The sequence below is a fragment of the Clupea harengus genome, chromosome 3 (genome assembly GCF_900700415.2).
Source record: "Clupea harengus chromosome 3, Ch_v2.0.2, whole genome shotgun sequence".
Taxonomy (NCBI): Eukaryota; Metazoa; Chordata; class Actinopteri; order Clupeiformes; family Clupeidae; genus Clupea; species Clupea harengus.
In genome coordinates, this window is record NC_045154.1 from 144,793 (window position 1) to 168,695 (window position 23,903).

Sequence of the window (23,903 nt, forward strand, 5' to 3'; positions counted from 1 at the left end):
AACTATTTTCTTTGTTAAATTACTTTGGACCTCCAATTAAAAGATCCTGATATAAATTTGGTACATTTCCATTTATTTCTGAAGATATATTGTAAGATATATGATAATGGTGAGCAGGACTGGACTGTACACACATACTGTAACTTGTACATCAAATCACTGCTCAGTTTGCTGTATCCTGAGAGGAGAGAGCCATCTCCTGATGTGTACATTATCTCCTGATGTGTAAGGAGCCATCTCCTGATGTGTACGCCATCTCGTGATGTGTACATTATCTCCTGATGTGTAAAGACTAAAGAGCCATCTCGTGATGTGTAAAGACTAAAGAGCCATCTCGTGATGTGTACATTATCTCCTGATCTGTAAATGATCTCCTGATGTGTAAAGACTAAAGAGACATCTCGTGATGTGTACATTATCTCCTGATCTGTAAATTATCTCCTGATGTGTAAAGACTAAAGAGCCATCTCGTGATGTGTAAAGACTAAAGAGACATCTCGTGATGTGTACATTATCTTACAAAATCACTTCCATGTTCATTTGCTTTTTTGTCACTGACCATTTTATTCATACAATCAACACAGCACACATCAATTTATTCTTAAAATCAGAAACAAAAAAAAATATTCACATTTCCAGCCTGAAAACTTTTAATTTTGTTCCTTATGTGTTGCATCGAGTATCTTCCAACACATAAAAGCTTGTATAGGTCTTGAATTAAGTGTTTTTACAGATGATTCCCTTTAACCTGAAATTATCCATGATATCCTTTTAGTCGGAGTCAAACAATGGGGCGATATATCAAATCAGGGAGGTGACCACCAATGCAGAGATTTTTCTCAGATTAAAAATGTAAGAAACAAATATTACACACAATTTTTATTAAGGACCAGATAAAACTACAAAAAGTCAAGTCTTAACATTCAGATTGTTAAAACATCAGGCAAGTCTAAAATGTTGGTTAATAATTCAAAATGATCTCCATTTACCTCCGTAGGGTAAAACCATGAGAAGCCATATCCCAACGAAACAACCACAACCCCTTTAACCAAAACCTTTAATCTGCTTGGCATCCTCCACATTTCTTCCGCCGTCAAAAAATTCTCCTGACCTTACATGGTGATAAATATCTGCAGAACAAATCTCACAGAACTGTTCATCTTCAGATTTCCATGTGTGCTTCTCTCTGTTTTTGCAGGGAGTGTTGTTTATCTTTTTTTGCATCAGGCGTGGAGAGATGTTCTAGCTCGTACCTGCCGTTCTGCTCGGCCGGACGCACGTCGCTGTTGGTTGTTCTCTTGTGCTTGAGGATCTGCTCCAGCTGGTCCTGAGCGTACTCTGGCTTACACGTCAGCGCACACTCCGGCACCTCCATATTAATGATGTCTCCGATCATGTAGGGGCGCAGCCAACCCACTAGAGGGGTGCTGCCGGGAGTATAGTGGCTTTCCTTGTGGTAGAAGAGGAAGCCGTCGACCTGAGAGGAAGGGAATCACAATCAACAGATGATTGGTCAAAGCAGAACAACAAACTGAAAGGAGGATCAAAATGAAAACACACTACCTCTCTGTTTTTCAGATTCTTAAACCATATTTGTCTGTTTGATATAGGACAGATATATGATAAAAACTTATTTTTGGCTATTCAACTATTCTCACATTAAAGGTGTACTATTTAACTATTCTTACATTGAAGGTGTACTATTTAACTATTTAACTGTTCTTACATTAAAGGTGTACTATTTAACTATTCTCACATTAAAGGTGTACTATTTAACTATTCTTACATTAAAGGTGTACTGTTCAACTAGTCTTACATTAAAGGTGTACTATTTAACTGTTCTTACATTGAAGGTGTACTATTCAACTATTCAACTATTCTTACATTAAAGGTGTACTGTTCAACTAGTCTTACATTAAAGGTGTACTATTCAACTATTCTTACATTAAAGGTGTACTATTCAACTATTCTTACATTGAAGGTGTACTCCTTGACAAGTGCCTCCCGGATGGATTCCTTTGTGCACACAGTGCTCTGAAGGCTCACAAACCGAAACTGAAAAAAACAAGACAAAATATAACTGTGGTATTCTTAGAGAAAATGTATTGTACTTCAGACTCTTCAGGAATACTCAGTCGCCCCTTACACACACTGATTGTTCATACTCTTCAGGAATACTCTGTTGTCCCTTACACACACTGATTCTTCAGACTCCGTAAATATGAAGTCCAAGAGAGTAGGACTACACCCAAGCACTATCCTTTTTTCCACAATCTTTTCCGTCAGCAAGCTACACCCAGCACCATCTTTCTGAATATGTTGTTGAGCTGGGAAGATGGAGAACATCTTATGTATAGCCAGTGAGTTCAAATGTAAGGCACATCAACACTGAAAACATGTTAACATGTTATGTTTCATCTTGAACTTTCAACTGAACAGAAACTCATCCAGACATCCGGCTTTAACCCCCGCCAGGCTTTGTGTGCTTCTGACATTCTTTAAACAGAGGTTCCAAACTCAAATATATGTGTGTGTGTGAATTCTGGACAAGTTTAGGTACAATAATATGTAGTATAAGTATTAAATGTAATATCATGGAACATAAATGGATGTGGCAACCAAATCAAGAGGAGGACGGTCTTAGCATATCTGAAATCCAATGAACACGGACATAGCATTTTTTTCAAGAAAAGATTGTTTTTCAGAGCTCCCACTCAAGTAAAAGAAACAGAGTGATGATTTTTACAAACAAGAACCTAGGCTTTGTCATGTTAAAGCAAAGAAAGGACAAAGAAGGTTATTTGTATTGAATCTTATACCTAGGCATAGGGCTGCTTGCCTCAAAATAAAGAAATGATACTTGGACATTGGTGGAGTTTGTTTCCATAGACTTTCTCCTGCATGGTCTAGGCGCTCTCCTCCCTCTGCTGACACAGATGTACACACCTGAACGCAGGAGAAAGCCCATTGGGAACAAACTCCACCAATGTCCAAGTAGAATTCCATTAGTTTGAGGCAAGCCCTGCCACTTGGAAGTAGATATGGAATTCCATCGAAGGAGATGGCCTACATGTCCACTTGTGTGCGTGTAAAACGGAGCTATGGAGAGAACTGGAGTTTTTCTTTTATTCTTACCAAGCTTTTTAATTCCATGGACAATGAGATGTAGTGTGATAAACTTGATACTTGATAAACTACTACTATCTGAGGAACTGGATGAGTAAATTGAAATATTTCTAACCATCACGCCAGAAGATTTGTGTGTAGTAATAGAATAATGTTTTTAGCAGAGGCTAACGTTTTTAGGGTAACATACTTGCTAGTGGTGTTATGAGGAGTAGTAATACACCGGCTATTCATAAACAAACCTTGTGTTTCTGTGTGCAGTAGGTTGTGTTACATGACCAGTCAGGAGCAGTTTGTCTTAGTTTGACTGTACTCATTCAATAGGCCTATATCTAGTATACTCATTAAATAGGCATATATATATATATATATATATATATATATATATATATATATATATATATATATATATATATATATATATATATATATATATATATATATAGTATACTCATCCAATAGGCCTATATATACAGTATACTCATCCAATAGGCATATAGGCAATAGGCAGTATACTCATCCAATAGGCATATATATATATATAGTATACTCATTCAATAGGCCTATATATAGTATACTCATTCAATAGGCCTATATATATATATATATATATATATACACACACATATATATATATATATATATATATATATATATATATATATAGTATACTCATCCAATAGGCCTATATATAGTATACTCATCCAATAGGCCTATATATATATATATATATATATATATATATATATATATAGTATACTCATTCAATAGGCCTATATATATATATATATATATATATATATATATATATATAGTACTCATCCAATATGCCTATATATATAGTATACTCATCCAATAGGCCTCTATATATATATATATATATAGTATACTCATTCAATAGGCCTATATATAGTCTACTCATTCAATAGGCCTATATATAGTCTACTCATTCAATAGGCATATATATAGTAAAAAAAACATCACAGCATGTCAGGACCCCAAAAGTGCCTGAATGTATCCCGTCTCCCCGGGGATTCAGCCCTGTTTAATCCTAGCTCAGTACAATGGGAAAAGGTGTCGGCACCAGTTTAGCCCCGGTGGGGCTACAGTAAATACGGGGGTCAAAGCAACAAAACAATCCTGAGCCTGAACTTTTTTTGGTGTGTGGGTGAATGGGAGGGGGGGCGTCATCCCGTGGCGTGGACACATTCGCAGGGTCAAAAAAACAAACAAACAAAAAAACATTTAGAAATGAATGATTGCAGTTCCAAAAGTCTACCCATAATCTGCAATCCCAAGAAAGGTCAGCAATAGTACTCCACCTCACTACAATATGGTACTAACACATGTAGCATTTACGATTTCTTTTGATATCAAGTTTTGCTGCTAAGCTTTGTCCTTGAAAGGTTACAAGATGACTTACAATCACAAGGTGACATGTTATAAGGGTATGTGAAATTCAGTCCGTGGAAAAAGATTTGATTTGCAACCATTTAATTGAGGATATGAAACTGATTCACTTTTTAAACCGTTAAACTGTAGATAATAATGTCGTTTTTATATTGCAACATTTCCATTATTCCTTATCCTCCAGCCCCCCCCATCCCCCTCCCCTCCCACCCCGCTGCCCAAGACTGCCCCATGCAGAGGAGTCATCAGGTTTGAGCTGGGTTGTGCTCAAGGTCTCTTCCTGTTAAAGGACATGTTCCCTTGCCACTTGTGTGCTTTCTCTAAGGGGTTTCAGGCCTTCGCCACTGTGAAATGTAACTGAAATTGAACTTACAGCATTACGCTTGGTCATTTCCACCAGGCCACCTTCTTCCTCCATCTTTGACTGAAGCCAGAAAAACCGGAATTCTGTCTGAAAACACAAATATTCAGATATAAGAAAGAAACTGAACACATGAACTGAACAAACAGTATGAAATAATGCTCCCCTCCTTCTCCTTCAACTAGGAGGTGGGTTGAAGGAAGGGCTCATAATGCACATTTAATAGATAATTAAGATAATAGGCTAGCAAACTGTTGTGATGGAGCTGAAAATGAGCAGCAAAGGTAACAAAGGTCGAGCTGGAGTATACGCAACGTTACATGGGCTAGCATCTCTCAACAAGCGACACTGGTAACATTAGATGGCTTTCATATATACATTTCAGTACTGAGAAAACGTAGAAAAAGAGACAGCTTAACTGGCTACCCTTCTGCTTCAAGACATGTTATGCAGACTGTTTTCAGTGAACGTTTGTGTATCATTCTCAAAGCCCTAAAATCAGCTTTTACAGAATGTAACATTAACATTACTTTGTGAGTATAACACAATCTAGTTTTAAGTTTGACTAAAACTAAAAAAAAAAAAAACATTGGTTTTGGCTAACGAGACTGACTGAAATGTATTATCATCCAATGGCTAAAAAAGACGAAAATGTTAGCATTTTTCATCGACTAAAACTATACTAAAATACAGTTTTAGTGTAGTCTGCCCAGACTTTTAGTCGACTAAAACGACTTAATAAAACAGGAGGATGTAATAACTAACAAACAAAGACATCTGACACAGGATTAAGACTAAAACTAAATACAAAAATAACTGACCAAATTCAAACTAGTCAGGCCCTTCTATTTATCAAATGTAGGATTATATTATATAAAATGTAGGATTATAAAATGTTTGAGTCCAATACTAAATGCAGAGTAAATGCTACGTACAGAGATAGCCATAGTGCCTACAACGGCCTTAAAGCCAAAGTGCCTAAGACGACCGGGTATACACCATCATAACAACTTTAAATATATAGCCACAAGCAGCACTCATCAGGGTATACACCATCATAACAACTTTAAATATATAGCCACAAGCAGCGCTCATCAGGGTATACACCATCATAACAACTTTAAATATATAGCCACAAGCAGCGCTCATCAGGGTATACACCATCATAACAACTTTAAATATATAGCCACAAGCAGCGCTCATCAGGGTATACACCATCATAACAGCTTTAAATATATAGCCACAAGCAGCGCTCATCAGGGTATACACCATCATAACAGCTTTAAATATATAGCCACAAGCAGCAAGTATCAACATTTATAAGACGACCGGGTATACACCATCAGGGTATACACCATCATAACAGCTTTAAATATATAGTCGTAAGCAGCACTCATCAGGGTCTAAGCAGCAAGTGGAAACTGCCCCAGGTAGCGTAGAGCAGTGGTTCTCAAACTGGGGTCCGCGAAAAAGTCTGGCTTTCAAAGTTTTTTTTTAATTTTTATTATCATTATTTATTTTTATTGCAATACAGTATACAAAACATATAGACTAATGTTGCAGGGTGTACCGGTACTAGAAAGCTACCGCGGAAACCTTTACGTAAAAAACGATACGATTTTGCATATTTTTAGTATAGGTACTTATATGCACAGGTTTGTTCTGTACAATTTCATAAAATACTGTAGTGCGGTTTACACACAGTGCGGGTAGATTTGTAGTCGGGAAAATACGGCACATGCATTTAAAAGTGGACCATTCAAAGTTTCAAAAACACATAACATTAACACGTTAGAATATCTTAGCAAAAACAAGAAAAAAAGAAACTCACGGAACAGTCATACAAGGGGTGACCCCTCCAGCACATGACATCAAGAATGTAGAAGGTCCTATCAACTTCACTGAAAATGCAGTCAAGGATGGTATAATCTACAAGAGGGGAAAAGAGACACAATTCACTTGTTACTCTTATGAATCTAACATTATCTACCGTATGTTCTCTTCTTGAGGTTAGTAGTGAACATAAGGGGACACTAATAATATTTACTTTGAGAGCGATTTGTTCAGTTCAGCCATTATGAATGAGCTTTTTCCATTATGAATGAGCTCATAAAAACGTTCACACTAGCAAATATTGGCTGCTGGAGGCCATCTTGGTGAGCCAACCAACTGGCACTTTAGGAAATGTATGCAAAAGGTCCAAGTATAAGTATACCAAAGTTCAGATTTTTAGCTTAAGCGGTTCTTGAGATATAGTTTCAGTTGGAGCGCCCCCATGGACGAGAGGACCTCACCACCAGGCTGGAGTTAGGGTTAGGGTTATGATGTGTTTGAAACTTAATGATCAACCTCACCACCAGGCTGGAGTTAAGGTTAGGGTTAGGGTTATGATGTGTTTGAAACTTAATGATCAACCTCTCCACCAGGCTGGAGTATGCGGAATGAAATCAAATGCTGTCCACATGCTTAATATACATTTATTACAAACTAGCCGAGTTAGGTTTTCAAAGTTGCAAACTTCCCAGGCTTATTGGCGTGAGATTGACAAAGACTGATCAAACTTTTTTATGAGAGATGAACTTATTTAGATGCAAGTCTATAACGGGACAGGTCGATGACTTTGGCCATCTGAAAAAAAAACTACAAATCTCTGTGAACCAGGGATGACACCAATAAGGTTACAGCCTACGTCGAATTCCTTTATAAATAACATTGGCAGGGATGTTTATGATAAAAACTAGCGAGTTCACAACTTTCCTAACACAGCCAAACATCAAGTAATCACAAGACACAAAGACATAGCGAGACCTAATAAGTTATTACTGACTAGTCCAACAGAAAGAAGGCCAGCTCAGCTTCTGACTTGCTCTGTTACTTTCTCTTTTTCTTTCCCTATCCTCCGTCAACATCTTCCTCGTTTTCTTCGTCACCTCTGCTATTATGTCCATATAGAGAATACTGCGCTAGCTTCCTCTTATAGCAAGCACATGGGTCTAGTTGTTGTTGCATGAGGTGCATAAAGCATTACGCAGTTCTCACAAGAGGTCTCTTGTCCTGTACGCCCAAAGGTACATTTGTTACATTATGTTGCTTTAAGGTCAAATTGTTGTGTAATGTTACTTTAAGCAATTACTATACCTTTTCCTGTAGCCGAGTTCTGCCTGTTTCCTCCTGGGAGTACAGAGGCGAAGCGGTTGACACAGTAGCCACTCTTAGTGTACGCAGCTGTCGATCCCTGAAAGGAAAGTTTAGAACTTTAGTCTATCTCAACATAACCCAAATTCCCATACACCATGCCGGGGCGGTCTCTCCCTCTAAAATCACATTATGCTAAAGAATTAATACTGATAAAGTAGCCATACAACCTACTGGTAATTGTTTTTAACTCTCTTATAGCGTGACCTTTGCCCACAAATGCAATTGGCTGTGAAAACATTGTTCCTCAGCACCATAACCAGATGACCAAATAAGTACATATATGCATATCAGGCAACGAGCTCTGCCCAATCATTTTGTCTCTTTTATTCCCCTCCTAGTCTAGACTATCTTCGCTGTGGGATGCTGCTGTAGTCTCTCCACCTGATCTACTTGTAGAAACCTCTGCCTACACCTAGGAGTGGGCGATATACCGGTATGATAGTCACAACCGGTATTGTTGCGTGCATGTAGTGCTAGCAACAAACATGCGTGGAGGCAGCTAATATATATTTATATAGCTTATTATAAGTGCAAAAGTGAACAATCGAGGATGAGTGAACACGCAGAAGGTGATGTTAATGTGTGTGAATATGAACTCGTGAATATGAACTCTTTCATATGCAGTTGCATAGGCACCCTGAGGGTTCCCATACCCTACCTTTTCGCATTATAATTTGATGATTTTAAATCGAGGAGACTATAACATCAGCTAGATAACTAGCTATCATTTCATGCAAATTTAACTCTTCCATTTAAATCGTTAAAGGTTATTAAACGTTCCCTTAGCTAGCACAGCAGCCAGATAACCATAACAACCAGAAAACACAACTTTAGCTGCAAAGTTTAATTTCTCAAAATCAGCTCACTCAAAAAGCAGTCTTGGGTTCAAAGTGACTACAAACACTTGTGTGATGTTAAATAGCTTCACATAGACATTAAACAATCCTAAGAGAAATAATGGGAAATTGACTGAAGAAGAAGGGCTTACTCTGATATCAATGTAACGTTAGCGAATACTGCTATTGCTAATATTTAGTCTCCTCCGTTCGTCCAAAGCCAAATCTATTCTTGAGGTTCCAAAACATTTCAAAAGCAATTTGGCTTTGAATGGGAGTAGTCGATCGAGTTATATTTTGTCCCGTCCTTTGAAGCAAACCTTTTAGCTCCAGCACTGGTCTCCCATTATTTAACATTTCACGTTTCGATTGAAAGTCCAGTTTCCAGGCTCTTGCACGCCCCCTTCATTGAGGCAGAGTTACTATTAGCCTCCCCTCTGTGCTTTTTCACTGTGGTTTTTATGTCAGATCAGCAAGACTAAATAGGTTCTACACATATGTGAAATACATTACCTATTCTATGGATAGAAAGGACATATAATAAAAGTGCCCACAAATATTACAGTGGTGACAAACAATGAGAAAGCAAAAGGCATGCGCTCAACCCAGTTTGTGAGGGATTGCACAATCTGAGATGAGGCGCTGCTTGTCGCTGCCTCACCTAGCGTGTCTCCTCTCTGTTTGAACAGGACATGGTCAAATTCAGCGATTTTGATTATAAATTAATATTTATTTGATCATTATTTCATTTTTATTTTCATGATGACATATTTTGCCTTAACTAATATAATTCAACTAAGAAGGGTTATTAAAATGTGATTCAGATTTTTTTCCCCCTCATATATCGTGATATATCGATACCGTCTGGACAGCGGAAAATATCGTGATATGAATTTGAGCTCGTATCGCCCACCCCTACCTACACCTACCCATTCATGCATTAATTCTACCCCCCTCATGATATATCTATATACTCTGTGCTAGCCTATTTACCCCGTAATGTAAATAATTGCCATAATCAACATCGTTTTCTGTTTCATTGCTCTACTTACCCTTGTAAGAGCAACACACTGTATACCCACTAAGCTGTTCTAAGATACTTCAATGCTCTCTCTGCATCCTAACCACTATTCATTTTGCATGAATCATGTATACACCATCTTTATGTTTGTATGTATCATGTACATTTACCACATGTATGCTAGCATGGCTATCCTGATATGTGTATGAATTCAGAAACATGGCAGATGAATTCAATCTCAGGCATATATCATGCATCATTTGAGACTAACTAACAAATCAAAAATGTCCAAACCTTGGAGGCAATGACAAGAGATCGCTTTCCTACTGGACAGGGCACCAACAGCCAGTCCGAGGCCATTTCTGCAGGCACTTCTACTAACCACTCCGATAACATCAGCTAGAAAAGAGAGAGAGGCATGCAGAGGCAGTTAGTGACCAAAACAATGTGCCAAACTAAATGATCACATGTAGCATGCATGTGACAATATATCCATTTAAATGGCTATTCAACTAAGGGGCGACAGTGGTACAGGAGGTAGAGAAGTTGTTTAGTAATCAGAAGGTTGCTAGTTCGATTCCCTGTCGAAGCGTCCTTGAGCAAGACGCTGAACCCCTAATTGCTCCTGATGTGCAGTGTGCCATCAGTGTAAAAATGTAAAATGTGTATACATTGTAAGTCGCTTTGGATAAAAGCGTCTGCTAAATGACTAAATGTAAAATGTAACTCGCTGTCAGTTTAGGAGAAAAATGTCTGAAGGAAACCTGGTTAGCATAATGCTTTGGCAACTTCCGCTGGACCTCCATGTCCTCCTCTTCTTCTGCATCCTGCTGGGACTCTTGGGCTTTCTCTGCCGTCTCCGCCGTCTCCTCATCGTCACTGTCGGCTCCGGTCCAGTCCCCGTCTGCCAAACGGCGGGCATGGTTGACGTAGTTCAGCCTCTTCCTATGAACAGGAAAAACATGATCAACTCAACAGTCATCAGGACGTGCACGTTAAGTTAATCTTTGCTGTAACTCTTTAGTGCTTCAACACAAAGGGGGGCATGACCGAGACGGACGGTTAACTTGGTCCCCGGGCGCTGAGAAGCTGCCCACTGCTCCTGGGGGGTCCTGGAGGAAGGACGTCCCGGGATGGGAAAAAAGCAGAGCAAAAATTCACGGCGACCTCAGGCCTGCGTGTGCGTGCGTGTGTGTAGTGTGTCCTGGTCGCCTCCATATATATACACACAACACGTGTGTGTTGCTGTGAGTTGTTCGTGCAATAAAAAAAACTGACTGCAGTCAGCCTTGTTTGTTTGTTTGTTTGTTTTGGTAACAAAATGGAGCAAGACACCTAAACAACCAATTACTGGTCACATTTTTTATGGCAGTGTTTGCAGCATAGTAGTCAAGTGCTAACCTATTTGGAGAGGAGTTCATAGCCTACTTTGTACTTCCATTTAGGCTGTATGTTAGGGGTTGGCTAGAGTCCATTTATTAATACAATGGACATGCACCTAACAAGAACCGATCCAAAGAGTGGAACCATCCATAGCAAAACATAAACCGTATTTGATCCAGCTGAAACAATCCGTTTTATAATAGCGGCCATACCTATTATCAATGTATAGATAGTTTACTGTTAGGGGTTGTGTTCACCCTCTAAACCCCACAGCGGCCACGGATTTTTAAAGACACATTTCTTATACTATAACATTCATTCATAAAATAATACTCCGCTAGTGGAAACATGAACAACATACTTTTATTTTGAAAGCAGAAACTGGGTTTGTCGTTTGACTTTTCTAAAGTATTTCTTTGCTACCGACAGATCGCCTGAGGAGTTATAGTGTCTCTTGAATTTATGGCTAGCAATCCGAAACGTCCACGTCTATTCTCACTGGATGAGACCGTATTTATGTGCACCAATGATGACGAGCCACCCCGTTTGGATGACAGTGACTACTATGATGTAAGAAATGTCAAAATGTAAAAACTCTCCCGTAACATCTTCGTATGGATTGTCACCAATCTGTATGGTCACTGAGAAGTGTTGGTTGGTTTATAACTAGTACCAGCCTCATCGCTTTCTTAATTGATAAGACATAGCTAGATCAAATTAAATTTAAATGGATCATAAACCCATGACACTTTTATTCGAGAGATATACAACACTTAATTATTGGTCTTTGTGGGACATTCCATGAAGCTAATTTTAAATGTTACCTCACTCACTTCAAACTATGAAGCAAGCACCCGCGTCGCTCAGTGAGCGCTATTTTTGTGCACAATGACGAGGGTAATCACCTGTGTTTTCTGTTTGTGAAAGTCAAAAAAAACCTAATTCCATGAAATGAATCACTCCATGAAAATGGAGGGAGCTCTGATGACTTCCACTGTGATGGCTTACAATAATGGGATAGTTTTTTCTTTTATGTGTCAGGATGTCGGGTGTTCCAGCTCATCTGAGGGTAGTGAAGCGAGTGAGGGTGCTTTGGCAGCAGAGAGCAGTGAGGACATGGAGGAGGAGAGGAACAGCGAGAAGCCTGATGAGCGCAGGGAAACTTCAGTAGGACAGAGGAGAGGAGGAAGACATGGAAGCGGCAGAGGAAGAATGAGCGGGAGAGATTGAGGGCAGGGCAGATGTTCAGCACAGCAGATGTCAATCAGTCATTCTCCTGGGTTAGAGATGCCTTTGATCCTACCCTTCAACCATACTGTCTTGAGTCAGGGCCACAGGCCACTTTAGCAGGAGTGATGCAGATTTTTATGTAGATGGTAGGGCTTGCCTTTTGTGGTCATTTGGTGGAAAACCCCAAACTCTATGCATCTTCAGAAGGGCCATATTACCTACTGTTAATTGCTTACCTAAATGTATCTCCTTATCTGTTTATCAAATTGATGTCTACTGACAAACTTTTCTCTCTCTTATAGCATGATCCAAATGCTGATGGATGTGGAAACATTGCTCCTCATCACCATTGCTCCTCATCACCATTGCTCCTAATCCACGCATATTTGCAGCCGAACTCTACCCACTCACTCCGTTTCTTTCTTCCCCTCCTAGTCTAGACTATCTTCGCTGTGGGATGCTGCTGTAGTCACTCCACCAGACCTACTTGTAGAAACCCCATCGACATGTTTCCTGTTCCTTCTCTACTTACCCTTGTCATAGTAACTCTACGATACCCACTAAGCTGTTCTACAATACTTGCATGCTCATCATGCTACATGTATGATTTTTTTCTGATAAGTTCCCGATCGTTTTTCCCTCACCTTCTGCACAAGACATTTGATGCAATTCAAGGTATATAGAGAGAGACAAAGGAGACGGATCATTTGAATGACAGACATAAAGAACAGGATAGAGATTAAGTAAGACAGAGACAGTAGAGTGTGTGAGACTAGCAAGGTGATGATAACATAAAGATAGGGCGTGCTTGCAAAGCTAATTGAAGCACTTGCTATGCGGTTTGCTAGAGTAGTTATGGTGATTGCTTAGGTGGTTGTTAGGTTGACATTATGGTAGTGGTGGCTGTAAATGTTGCTAGGGCAGTGTTTCTCAAAGTGTGGGGCGCAGAGACGTGACAGGTGGGGCGCGAATGGACGCGATGAACGGGAGATTTTCCCGTTGCAATACCTTCCTTTATAGACAATAACGATCATACTATCCCACTAAACAACCACACTCAAACAAAGAAATACTGTATTAATTAGCCTATAAAGTATTGTATTAACTAGGTTGTGTTAACCTTTCCTGCTAGTCGTAGTCGGAGATTACAGGGGAGACTTTTGTTTACTGCTCCTGTGTGGGCCGAAGTGTTCTAGATTCTAAACTCTGGGGTTAATCTCCCTTTCCCTTCAGTCTGTGGTTGAGGAGCAAATAAATGGCAACTTGATTTGGCCCGAGGATTTATTCTCCACACTGGTTGCACAGAGTTCAACGTTACAGCAACATAACTTTGCTCCGGTCGCTACATCTGATCTATGTGTGTGCATCACAGTTCTCTCTCTCTCTCTCTCTCGCTCTCTATGTCTCTCACTCTACCACACACACCCTGTAGCCTACGTGTTGCTCCATTATACATTATAGGAGCAGCACCATTATACAACACTGTATTAACATTAGATGGGGGACCGGGATGAAAATGTGACCTGGAATCATAGCGCAACATTTTTTATTGACGTCGGAATATTAATTGCAGCGGGACAATGAAAAAAAACGTTCCCGGAGCATGAAAGTGTAGTGGGCTAATATTGACGTTATGGATACATTTGTCACACGAAATTCAAAGGTTGGCGATTCAGTACCAGGGGAGTGACAATTTAACATTACATTACGTCATTTAGCAGACGCTTTTATCCAAAGCGACGTACTAGTGAGATTTTAACTTGGCCTACCATTGATAACACAATTACATAGTAGGCGGTTGCATTATCGCCATCTGCTGGACTGGCCCTTGCCCCATCTATGTTCCTGAAGGTAGCTGCATGTATGAATAGTAGTGCCTAAAAAGGTTATCCCAGTGATTTACGAGGAACTATGTGTGAAAAGTGACTTGCCAGAACAGGGCAATATGTAAAAAAATGTATCCCAGCTGTGACAGTCTGCAGGGAGGTTATTCAACATTGACAATTAATTAATGGCCCTAGGTGGAACTTCAATTGGTCCGGTTAACTTCCAGAAATGGTACTCTTCATGTAGTATCGAGACCAGCGCAAAGCTCACCTGAACGAACAGGATACTCCAGATAGATAGATGCCCTCAGTTTCCTCAAATGTCCTGGTTCCAGGGAACTGCTTTCATGCAGTGACAGTAAAAAAAGTTGTGGGTCTATGCTCTATGGTTTTGTCCAACTTACGTTTTCTGAAGTTCCAAGAATCTCCGCCGCCGTTCCCCCTGCTCCAGGGCGCTGTATTTGCTCTTGTATTGGGCCAGCCGTGGGTGGGGAGCCGACACACAGTTGAAGTCTTGGGACACAGAAAAGCTGCCAGAGAGGGCTTTGGTCAAGTCGTCCATGGTGGCCCTGTGCAACCAAATGACAGCATTTGATGAACGTACAGTAGGTATTTTACATTCCTGCACTTCTTTTTCCTTTTTTCTAGGTTGTTGTTTTTCTAATTCTCATGTAAAGTAGTATTTATTGTTACACCATGCTTTTTATTGCTCTTAGCTTGACTGTTCTCTCCCTTGTACGTCGCTTTGGACAAAAGTGTCTGCTAAATGACTAAATGTAAAATGTAAATGTAACAGTAGGTATTTTGAGTGACACATCCAAAAACTAAAGCAAAAAGGGAACTGAAATGGCTTTCTTTCTTTGCTTTTATGTTTTTGCTGCTGTCATTTCATCTAAAAATTGGACCTTATGAGAAGGCAGGGTGACAATTATTCTTTGAGACTAGCAACATCAATGCACTTGATTGAGTGGTACTCCTTGGTGTACCCCTTTACCCAAAAACTGCCTGACAGAGATGGCCTGACACAGACCTTGGCCACTGCAGAGTAATCACTTTCCTTTTTTCAGTACTTCAAAACTATTCAAATAAAAGCTACAAAGACAATACACAAAAAACACAGGTCATGAAAGCTTAAGGAAAGTAGGGTAAATGTTAGCTGTGTAACGATTCACTAATACAATTCAGAAACCAGTTTTAAAGTAACACTATGCAACAATTTGACACTTTTTGAGGTATGGTTTTATAGGCAACTAGTTCTGGTAGCATCCTCAAATTAATTTTGATAGCATATGGTCATGTGAAGGACAGATAAACACATGTGTCTTCCCCACTAGCCATCCAAGATATGCCCTATGTAGTTCTGTGTAACGGGCTGGAACCCCTTGCAAAAATGAAAAACACACATGACATTGCCAGCTATACTGCCAAATGACACCAGGTAGTGTGTTGGCAAGCTTCTATCAGTGTCAGCTGGGCTGTTTGCAAGGTTTTTGCATGCCTTTTAGGTAGTTTGCTCACTATTTTTGGAACAGAACTACATATTGCTGCTTTAACATTAAAGATTCGACTAAATCGGCACGTGGGTCGATCCAACTGTACCATGAAATAGTCGACGGCCTGATTCTAAAGTTACGAATCAGCCGACTGAAGCTTTAGTGCCAATTCTACTTTGTATAAAATAACATGCTACAGAGGACTCACTGGTCTATTGTTAAGTCATGTTACTTTCAAAATAATCATGATCACCTCTCCTTCGCTAATCAATCTGCACAGCGTACTGCATTGACCTTTTTAGAGTCACTGATACTACAATGGTCAATGCTCAAATTAAAAACCATCCACAATTAACTGACAGCAAAATCGAGTGGAACATACACACCACGCTGCCTCCATTCCAAGATGCATCAGTGTTTCGCTTACGTTACTTCATCGTTGCAAAACCGGATACATACCACCGTTTCATTCATAATACTGATGTTAAAACTGATGTGTGTTGCTCAACACGAACATAGGCTCGCAACATGTGAATGTAGTAAACGTATCTATTGCAGTATATTGGATGAAGTCTTTAGCCATAATAGCCTTGGATGTGTGCTAGCCATGTCTATGGTGCTAACTTATCGGCCAACTGGGGACACAGGCTAACATTAAATATCACCTGTCTAGTACGGCAACGAGGCAAATACCTACCATTTCGCACGCAGTCTAAATCAGCATAATACAGTCGCGGGCGCGAAAACAACACAACTTCGAACGGGCAAGATTTCAATAAACTTATACCGGACTGGCTGCACTTACTCTGGATGCGAAAGTTTCGAACACGACCTTGCGCATTTTGCCTCGCAGCTTCGGTGTGTATCCAGTGTATCCAGTGTATTAAATGGCCTTAAAATGCTCAAAATCCCGGTAAGTTAACAAACTATGCTAACCATAGTCGAGTTGTAACCGTCATATGCTATCACTTAACTAGCTAAAGTTAGCAGTTAGTAAAATGTATAACCAAACACCGGAGATGCTAAAATAATATTACAAACTAACTAAGTTGACTTCACATTAATTTACAAGAAAAAGTCAATTTACTCACCGTGCGTCAGATAGTGCTTCCTCTATCTATGTGTCTTCACCAATTCTGACCATAGACATAAGAAGAACTGGACTAGAAGGCGGTGACGTCGCAGTGACGCCCCCGTTCACTCCGCCTTTCTAATATCTTTGGGTATAAAACACATGATCCGGTGCTGCGCAGCTCTGATTTAACGTGATGCGCGCTGGATTTAACGTATTGTATTTCGTTTTTAGAAGATTTGTCCGACTTTCTCCGGCACTGCAGAATGTCACCATAACACATTTATTAAAAACTCGCCAAAGCAAGGCGGTTGCAGTTTTCTGAGTCAGGCGCTGCAGTTGCTGTCTCTTGGCAGCAGCACTAACACCTCTGCGACCACAGACATTTGGCTTCAGGTTTCACTGGTACGCATGATGAGTTTTTATTCTAAGAACGTAAGATCCGTTATCTCCTATGGTTATCTCTTCCAAATAGGATGCAATTTTGTATCTTCTCCTTCTAGCAGAAATGTTTTTTACATATGGCCACCATACCTCCTATTTTCTATCTACACCACTTTCTGATGTGAGATCATCCATTCCCAAGGGTTCTCCTATCTCTGTTAAGGTGCCAGTATGGTACTCAGACTCCGTTACGGATGGGCGGGCGGACGGATAGGACGGACTAATTAGCATTTCTGTTGCCTTTATGGTTCTCCGAAGGCTGGGGGTGCTGAAAACAATTCACTGCCAGAACAGTAGGTGGAGAAGTGTTTTTTTGTCGAAGACACGTTGCTTTGTAGCGTCTTTGTTAGTTAGAAATCGTCGTTGTTTATCTCCCTCCTCCCACCTCTCATCACACTGTTAGGCGGATGAGACTCAATTGTACTTGTCCTTCCCCCCGGATGTTCCCCAATCTCGGCTCAAATTTCTGCACACCTGCACATCTTTCAAAAACTGAGCTCCTGGTAGGCTATTCCCAGCCAATACGGCTATCCCATAAAATATTAACATTCAGCTTGGTTCATCTTCATTGACCTCAACTAAAACTGCACAAAACTAGGGTGTTATAATTGCTTAATTGCTTAATTGTGGTTTGCACTCTCAAGATCAGACCCTATCACACACAGTAGCCTATGCTACACAGCTATGTGCAGGCCCTGGTTGTTTCTGAACTGGACTATAGAGTGTGTGAGTACATTCCTCATTTTGTATGCAGTGGATTAGCATTTTTGCACTTTCCGAGGTTAACATTAAAATCCCTATGAGAGAATGAATGGGATTTTGGAAAATTGATAAGATAACACCCATGGCTGTTGCTATCAATTGCTGGAGAGATGTAGGCTATGTCGTCTCTGTATAGTCCGTAGACCCATTATATCTCTAAAATATGTCTGTAACTATCCCTCTGCTACCTGCAAAAAAGAACACACTTACAAGGCAACTCACCAATTTCTTAAGGTGAGCAGAAGCTAACCACAGCTGGCTTTAACGATCAGGGATTGCAAGTGTTAATCTTGCAATGTTAGTCTAACAACAACCACGGAGTCAGTTTAAGTAAACACATCGATTACCTAAGGATTTGATAGCTACAATCTGGTGATAGAACTGTAATGTTAAGTTTCATAAGAAACCGTGGAGTATTAGTTAAGAGTTGTCTGTAACCGTGGATAACACTCTAGAGACAAGTGACACGGTGTAGTCCATTCTTTTTCTGTTTTAGCATATCAGTAGCAACATCTTTATTTTTATGAGACAAGACAACAGTTCGTTACAAAAGACTTTTCTACTGCCATTGTTTCGCTCACACCTTATATTATTGCGAAAACCCATTCATTTTCTATAGGGATTTTTTCTTTGGAACCAGGAATTGTTAAAATGCTAATTCAATTCAATTCAGTTTATATTTCTATAGTGCCAAATGTAATTGTCTTAAGGCGCTTTACAGAGTCCAGGGCCTGAACCCCCTTAGATGGCGCAATGGCGACAGGGGTAATGTTTTTTTTTCTCTCTGAGTTTCCGAGTCGGAGTTCAAAAGTGCTTTAAAAACTCTTCAAGCTGGCATATTCATTGTGACATGGTTAATTATTCCATCAGTTAATTGATAATGACCATATTGTGAGTTATTGTTTTGTGATATTGTTGTTATGACAGATAGCCCTCAAGCCTTCATAATATGCACTAATACTAATATCAGCTGTGCTTGAGAGCCCAAGGATGAAAATGATTGATGTATTTAGCAGACACTTTTGTCCAAAGTGAATTTGACAGTTAGCTGAGTTAGGTTTACAAGGTCGCCAACTTCCAAGGCTTATTGGCGTGAGATTGACGAAGACTGATCAGGATGCCAGCTCGGCATCCTTTTGTAACTTTAAGCTCTCACCAACGAGTAAAAGCCAGTCCGAGACTCACTCTCATCCTTTTGTAACTTTAAGCTCTCACCAACGAGTGAAAGCCAGTCCGAGACTCACTCTTCTCTTCTCTGGTCTCTTGCTTGGTTATTCTCTCTCTGTTTCACTTCCTTGCTTCCTCCGACAACGTCTTCCTTGGTTTCTTCGTCGCCTCTGCCGTGATGTTCATACAGAGAATACTGCGCTAGCTTCATCTTATAGCTAGCGGATGTGTCGAGTTGTTGTTGCGTGAAGTGGTGCCATAAAGCGTCGAGAGAGAGAGGTCTTGTGCCCTGTGCCCCAAAGTTACATAATGCGATACCCGGCATGCTGTAAGGCCCTCAGTAAGGCCCTCAGTAAGGCCCTCAGTAAGACCCTCAGTAGTGAGCAGTGGCCCCTCAGTAAGGCCCTCAGTAAGGCCCTCAGTAAGGCCCTCAGTCCCTCAAGAGTGGCCCTCAGCAGTGGCCCTCGGGCCCTCAGTAAGGCCCTCAGCAGTGAGCAGTGGCCCTCAGCAGTGGCCCTGATCAGTGGCCCTCAGGCCCTCAGTAAGGCCCTCAGTAAGACCCTCAGTAAGGCCCTCAGTAAGGCCCTCAGTAGTGGCCCCTCAGTAGTGGCCCTCAGGCCCTCAGCAGTGGCCCTCAGTAAGGCCCTCAGTAAGGCCCTCAGCAGTGAGCAGTGGCCCTCAGCAGTCAGCAGTGGCCCTCAGCAGTGGCCCTGATCAGTGGCCCTCAGGCCCTCAGTAAGGCCCTCAGTAAGGCCCTCAGTAGTGGCCCTGAGCAGTGGCCCCTCAGTAAGACCCTCAGTAAGGCCCTCAGCAGTGGCCCCTCAGTAAGGCCCTCAGTAAGGCCCTCAGCAGTGGCCCCTCAGTAAGGCCCTCAGTAAGGCCCTCAGGCCCTCAGCAGTGGCCCCTCAGTAAGGCCCTCAGTAAGGCCCTCAGCAGTGAGCAGTGGCCCTCAGTAAGGCCCTCAGCAGTGGCCCCTCAGTAAGACCCTCAGTAAGGCCCTCAGGCCCTCAGTAAGGCCCTCAGGCCCTCAGCAGTGGCCCCTCAGCAGTGGCCCCTCAGTAAGGCCCTCAGTAGTGGCCCTGAGCAGTGGCCCCTCAGTAAGGCCCTCAGTAGTGGCCCTGAGCAGTGGCCCCTCAGTAAGACCCTCAGTAAGGCCCTCAGGCCCTCAGCAGTGGCCGTCGACAGAGACTTTGGATGTAGACTTCAGAGGTCATTGTTTGTACCTCATGTTCGGGATGGAACAAACCTGCAACTCAGCAAAGGTGGACAGTTTTATATTTTGTGTGTTAAGTCTGCACCCTGTCCTTCCAGAGGAGATGCTCAAGAGAAGTTGAGTGTCTGTATCAGTATGGTAAAGAAATGATAACAAAAGAGATCCTTATATGTATGTTCTTTTATGTATGTTTTCTTTTTTTTGTTCAACTATGTCACAGTTGCTTGCACACTACTTTGATTCCTGTGCCTAATACGGGGTTACAGGTAGCAGACTCTATCTTTTTTCGAATGGAAATGCATCTGTAGTTATTCCTCTGCTTGCAAAGCACTTCGTTCCCTCTATTTATCTATCCCTAATCGTCTCCTCATTCTCACTCCATCCCATCTCTGTATATCACTCTTATTTCCTCTCCTTTCCATCTTCACTCCCTTCAACCTTTTATTCTATCATCTCCTCCCTCTTTCTTCACCATAGCAACCATCTCAACTACCAAGGCAACACCCTAGGAACCACGTGAGCAACCCCTATAACCACCTTAGCATCACCCTAGGAACCACCCTGTTTATCATAGAGACATCCTAGCAACCACCTCAACTACCAGTAGACTTCATTCAGTAGACGTCTCGTCATTACTTAACTTGTTTAATCTGAAACACTCTGTACTGAAAAAGTTGCTGCCATTAGTGGGCAATTCTCCAATCCTCCTAAATGGATTTGACCTCGTCTGGACATTGGAGCGTCAATTATTCCCTCTCAATGAGGAAGAAGTCTCTATGCTTCTTCAATGGAGTTGACCTATGGTATGTCTTCTGGACCCCATTCCAACTATCCTTCTATCGCGCAGGCTTTGCTCAGTGTTAGATAGTGAAGAGTGGAGCAGTTCTAACTTTATTGGCATCACAACCCCAACTGCAACCTGTAAGTAGCAATCCAGCAGCTTAGTTTGACGATGACCGTGCTGAGTAGTCCTTTACGGTGCCAGTGCGGTTAGTACGTTTATTTTATTTTATTTATTTATCTCTAGAAAATCTGTGTGTTTTTTACAAGTGTTTGTAAACCCCCCCCCCCCCCTTTTCTTTCCTACTGTGAGGCGCATTGTGTTACCTCCTTGTATGAGATGCGCCGTACAAATAAAGTTTGATTTGATTTGATTTGATCCATGCTGTGTCATTTAACCCAGTTGAATCTTAACTTGAAAGTTCCATAGTGAGCTAGCTAACAACTTTAGCTTCCTTTCGTTGTTGTCGATATTGAAAGCAAGTAGGCTAGCAAACTCCAAGCAACTAACATAGCTAACTAAACAGTATGACAACCTAGCTTATTTAAACAGATATTCATTTTATTTTCCTGCTATGTAAAGAAAAAGCCTGTGTTGTCATGTAAATGTAATATAATTTGTTTGTGAATCCCGTCAGGTAAATATGAAAGTTACATTTATCTAACAGTGAAGCAATGTTTTCACCCAAGTTGTGACTTTGTTTTTAGATTGTTGGATAGATTTTTACTAACGGGCTCAGCGTTGTTGTTTTTCTTGTTCTTTTCCTTGAAGTGGCACATCGTCCTCATGTTGGGGATAATATAAGTTCATCGTTTTTGAAAAATGCCTCCTCAGACTTGTCCTGTGTGCACCAGGGTTTGTAATGTCTGACCACACAGAAGAGGGACCTTCTTAGTCGTCAACCATCTGTGCCCACACTGCAAGCTCTTTAGACAGTGTCAGCCTGTCACTTGCAGCACCCTTGTGGGCTTTACCTGTTCTTTTCAGACAGTGTCTTGTGAATTTGTATCCAGTTTAATTACCTCTGGTATTTCCCTGCAACATGCTATATTTTCTCTCTCTCTCGGGGCATGCGTGCAGTGCCCACAAGGACACCTTGCGAAGCAAAAAAGATATTGAAGAAAGCCATTCATGTAAGGTTATTTATTAATGGTAGGCTAAGAAGGTAATTCCTCATCAGATATACAGCTTAGTAAACAACATGATTAAGTCTGTGATGATACTGACATTGACACGAGGCTTCCACTTCCTTTTGGTTACCTGAACACATACCTAATTGATAGCCTATGGAAGTCATGACATTTAGTCATTTACATTTAGTCATTTAGCAGACGCTTTTGTCCAAAGCGACGCACAAGGGAGAGAGCAGTCAAGCTAAGAGAAATAAAAAACATGGTGTAACAATAAACACTACTTTGCATAAGAATTAGAAAACAACGACCTAGAAAGGAAAAAGAAGTGCAGGAATGTAGCTGCTGAAGTGCAAGTTAAGCGCTAGTCAAGGTGCCAGTTAGGAAGGGAGGTGCTCTCTGAAGAGTTGGGTCTTCAAAAGCTTCTTGAAGGTAGAGAGGGACGCCCCTGCTCTGGTAGTACTAGGCAGTTCGTTCCACCAACGTGGAACTACAAATGAGAATAGTCTGGATTGCCGTACTTGCACAGACGGCAGTGCCAAATGACGCTCAGTAGACAAGCGCAGCGTCCTGGGTGTAACATTTGCCCTTACAAGAGCATTTAGGTAGGTGGGAGAAAAAGTTTGAGAACCACTGCCGTACACACACACACATATAAATTCCTGATTCCCACTCACAGTGAAAACGATTTATTGAGCATTTATTTAGTGTTAAGGTGTTGGGAATGGACTCAAAACGTTCAAGTCGAATCCTTTATCGATCGATCCTGGGTGGCAGGATTAGCAACCACCAACTCTTAAAATGGTTCCCTAAACTAGAGTTCCCTAAAATGGAGATAAGCTAGAGTGAGGATAGTTCATAGCTAGGTTAACTGGCATGAGACCTTGCATGTTTTACACACCTCTTGCGGAGGTTCAAGCTCCATGGCATCCCGTTAAATAGGCTATAGTTGGGTGGGAATACACACACCATTCGATAAATGATATGTATAGACCACACCCGATTATTAACCGCAGGGCTACAGAAATGTTACAGAATCAATGTATAATTGATGGTAAATAGTCCTGAAATTACAGTATTTATTTGTGGTTTGTGATTAGCATATTAAAATGTCCTCAGTCAGGGACCCACCAACTGCTATTTATAACCTTGTCAATGTTTGGACTATATTTTGTATTCGTTTTACAACTTGATAAAAATATGAGGTTGTATAGGAGTTATGTAAAACATAAAAATGTCTGAGGGAATCTAGACTTTTGAACGGTAGTGTCCATTTAAATTCAGAGCGCCGTGGTGCTATGAAGCAATGATGATGTTGAGTGACGTAACAAAAGCGTTCAAGCTTTTAAAGTTAGTGTTCACAAGTTAAGAATCACCCATAAATGTTAATGGTTTTGAAAGACATTACCAATGTCACCAGTGTCACCACAGGTAATGGTGAGAAATGGTC

General features: G+C 40.9%; 1 protein-coding gene across 2 annotated transcripts; it reads right to left on the reverse strand.

Moving 5' to 3' along the window:
• Positions 1-544: 544 nt before the first annotated feature.
• snupn (snurportin 1) lies at positions 545-17,086 on the reverse strand. 2 transcript variants are annotated; one of them, XM_031563767.2, is made up of 9 exons: positions 16,976-17,086; positions 14,796-14,960; positions 10,717-10,897; positions 10,247-10,351; positions 8,036-8,132; positions 6,729-6,826; positions 4,910-4,987; positions 1,975-2,055; positions 545-1,477 (listed from the first exon to the last, which is right to left on the reverse strand). In XM_031563767.2, the coding sequence occupies exons 2-9, from the start codon at positions 14,951-14,953 to the stop codon at positions 1,163-1,165; spliced, it is 1,113 nt and encodes a 370-aa protein (XP_031419627.1). In that variant the 5' UTR covers positions 14,954-14,960; positions 16,976-17,086; the 3' UTR covers positions 545-1,162. The 2 variants fall into 2 exon arrangements, with proteins under 2 accessions (XP_031419627.1, XP_031419632.1); XM_031563772.2 differs by lacking the exon at positions 16,976-17,086 and adding an exon at positions 16,690-16,867.
• Between the last annotated feature and the right edge of the window lie 6,817 nt (positions 17,087-23,903).

Coding starts and splice junctions, on each gene's coding strand:
- snupn (XM_031563767.2), bottom strand. CDS start 14,953: ATGGACGACTTGACCAAAGCCCTCTCTGGCAGCTTTTCTGTGTCCCAA. Junction 10,352..10,716: donor CAAAGCATTATGCTAACCAG/GTTTCCTTCAGA, acceptor TCTCTTTTCTAG/CTGATGTTATCGGAGTGGTT. Junction 6,827..8,035: donor GAACTCGGCTACAGGAAAAG/GTATAGTAATTG, acceptor CCCCTCTTGTAG/ATTATACCATCCTTGACTGC.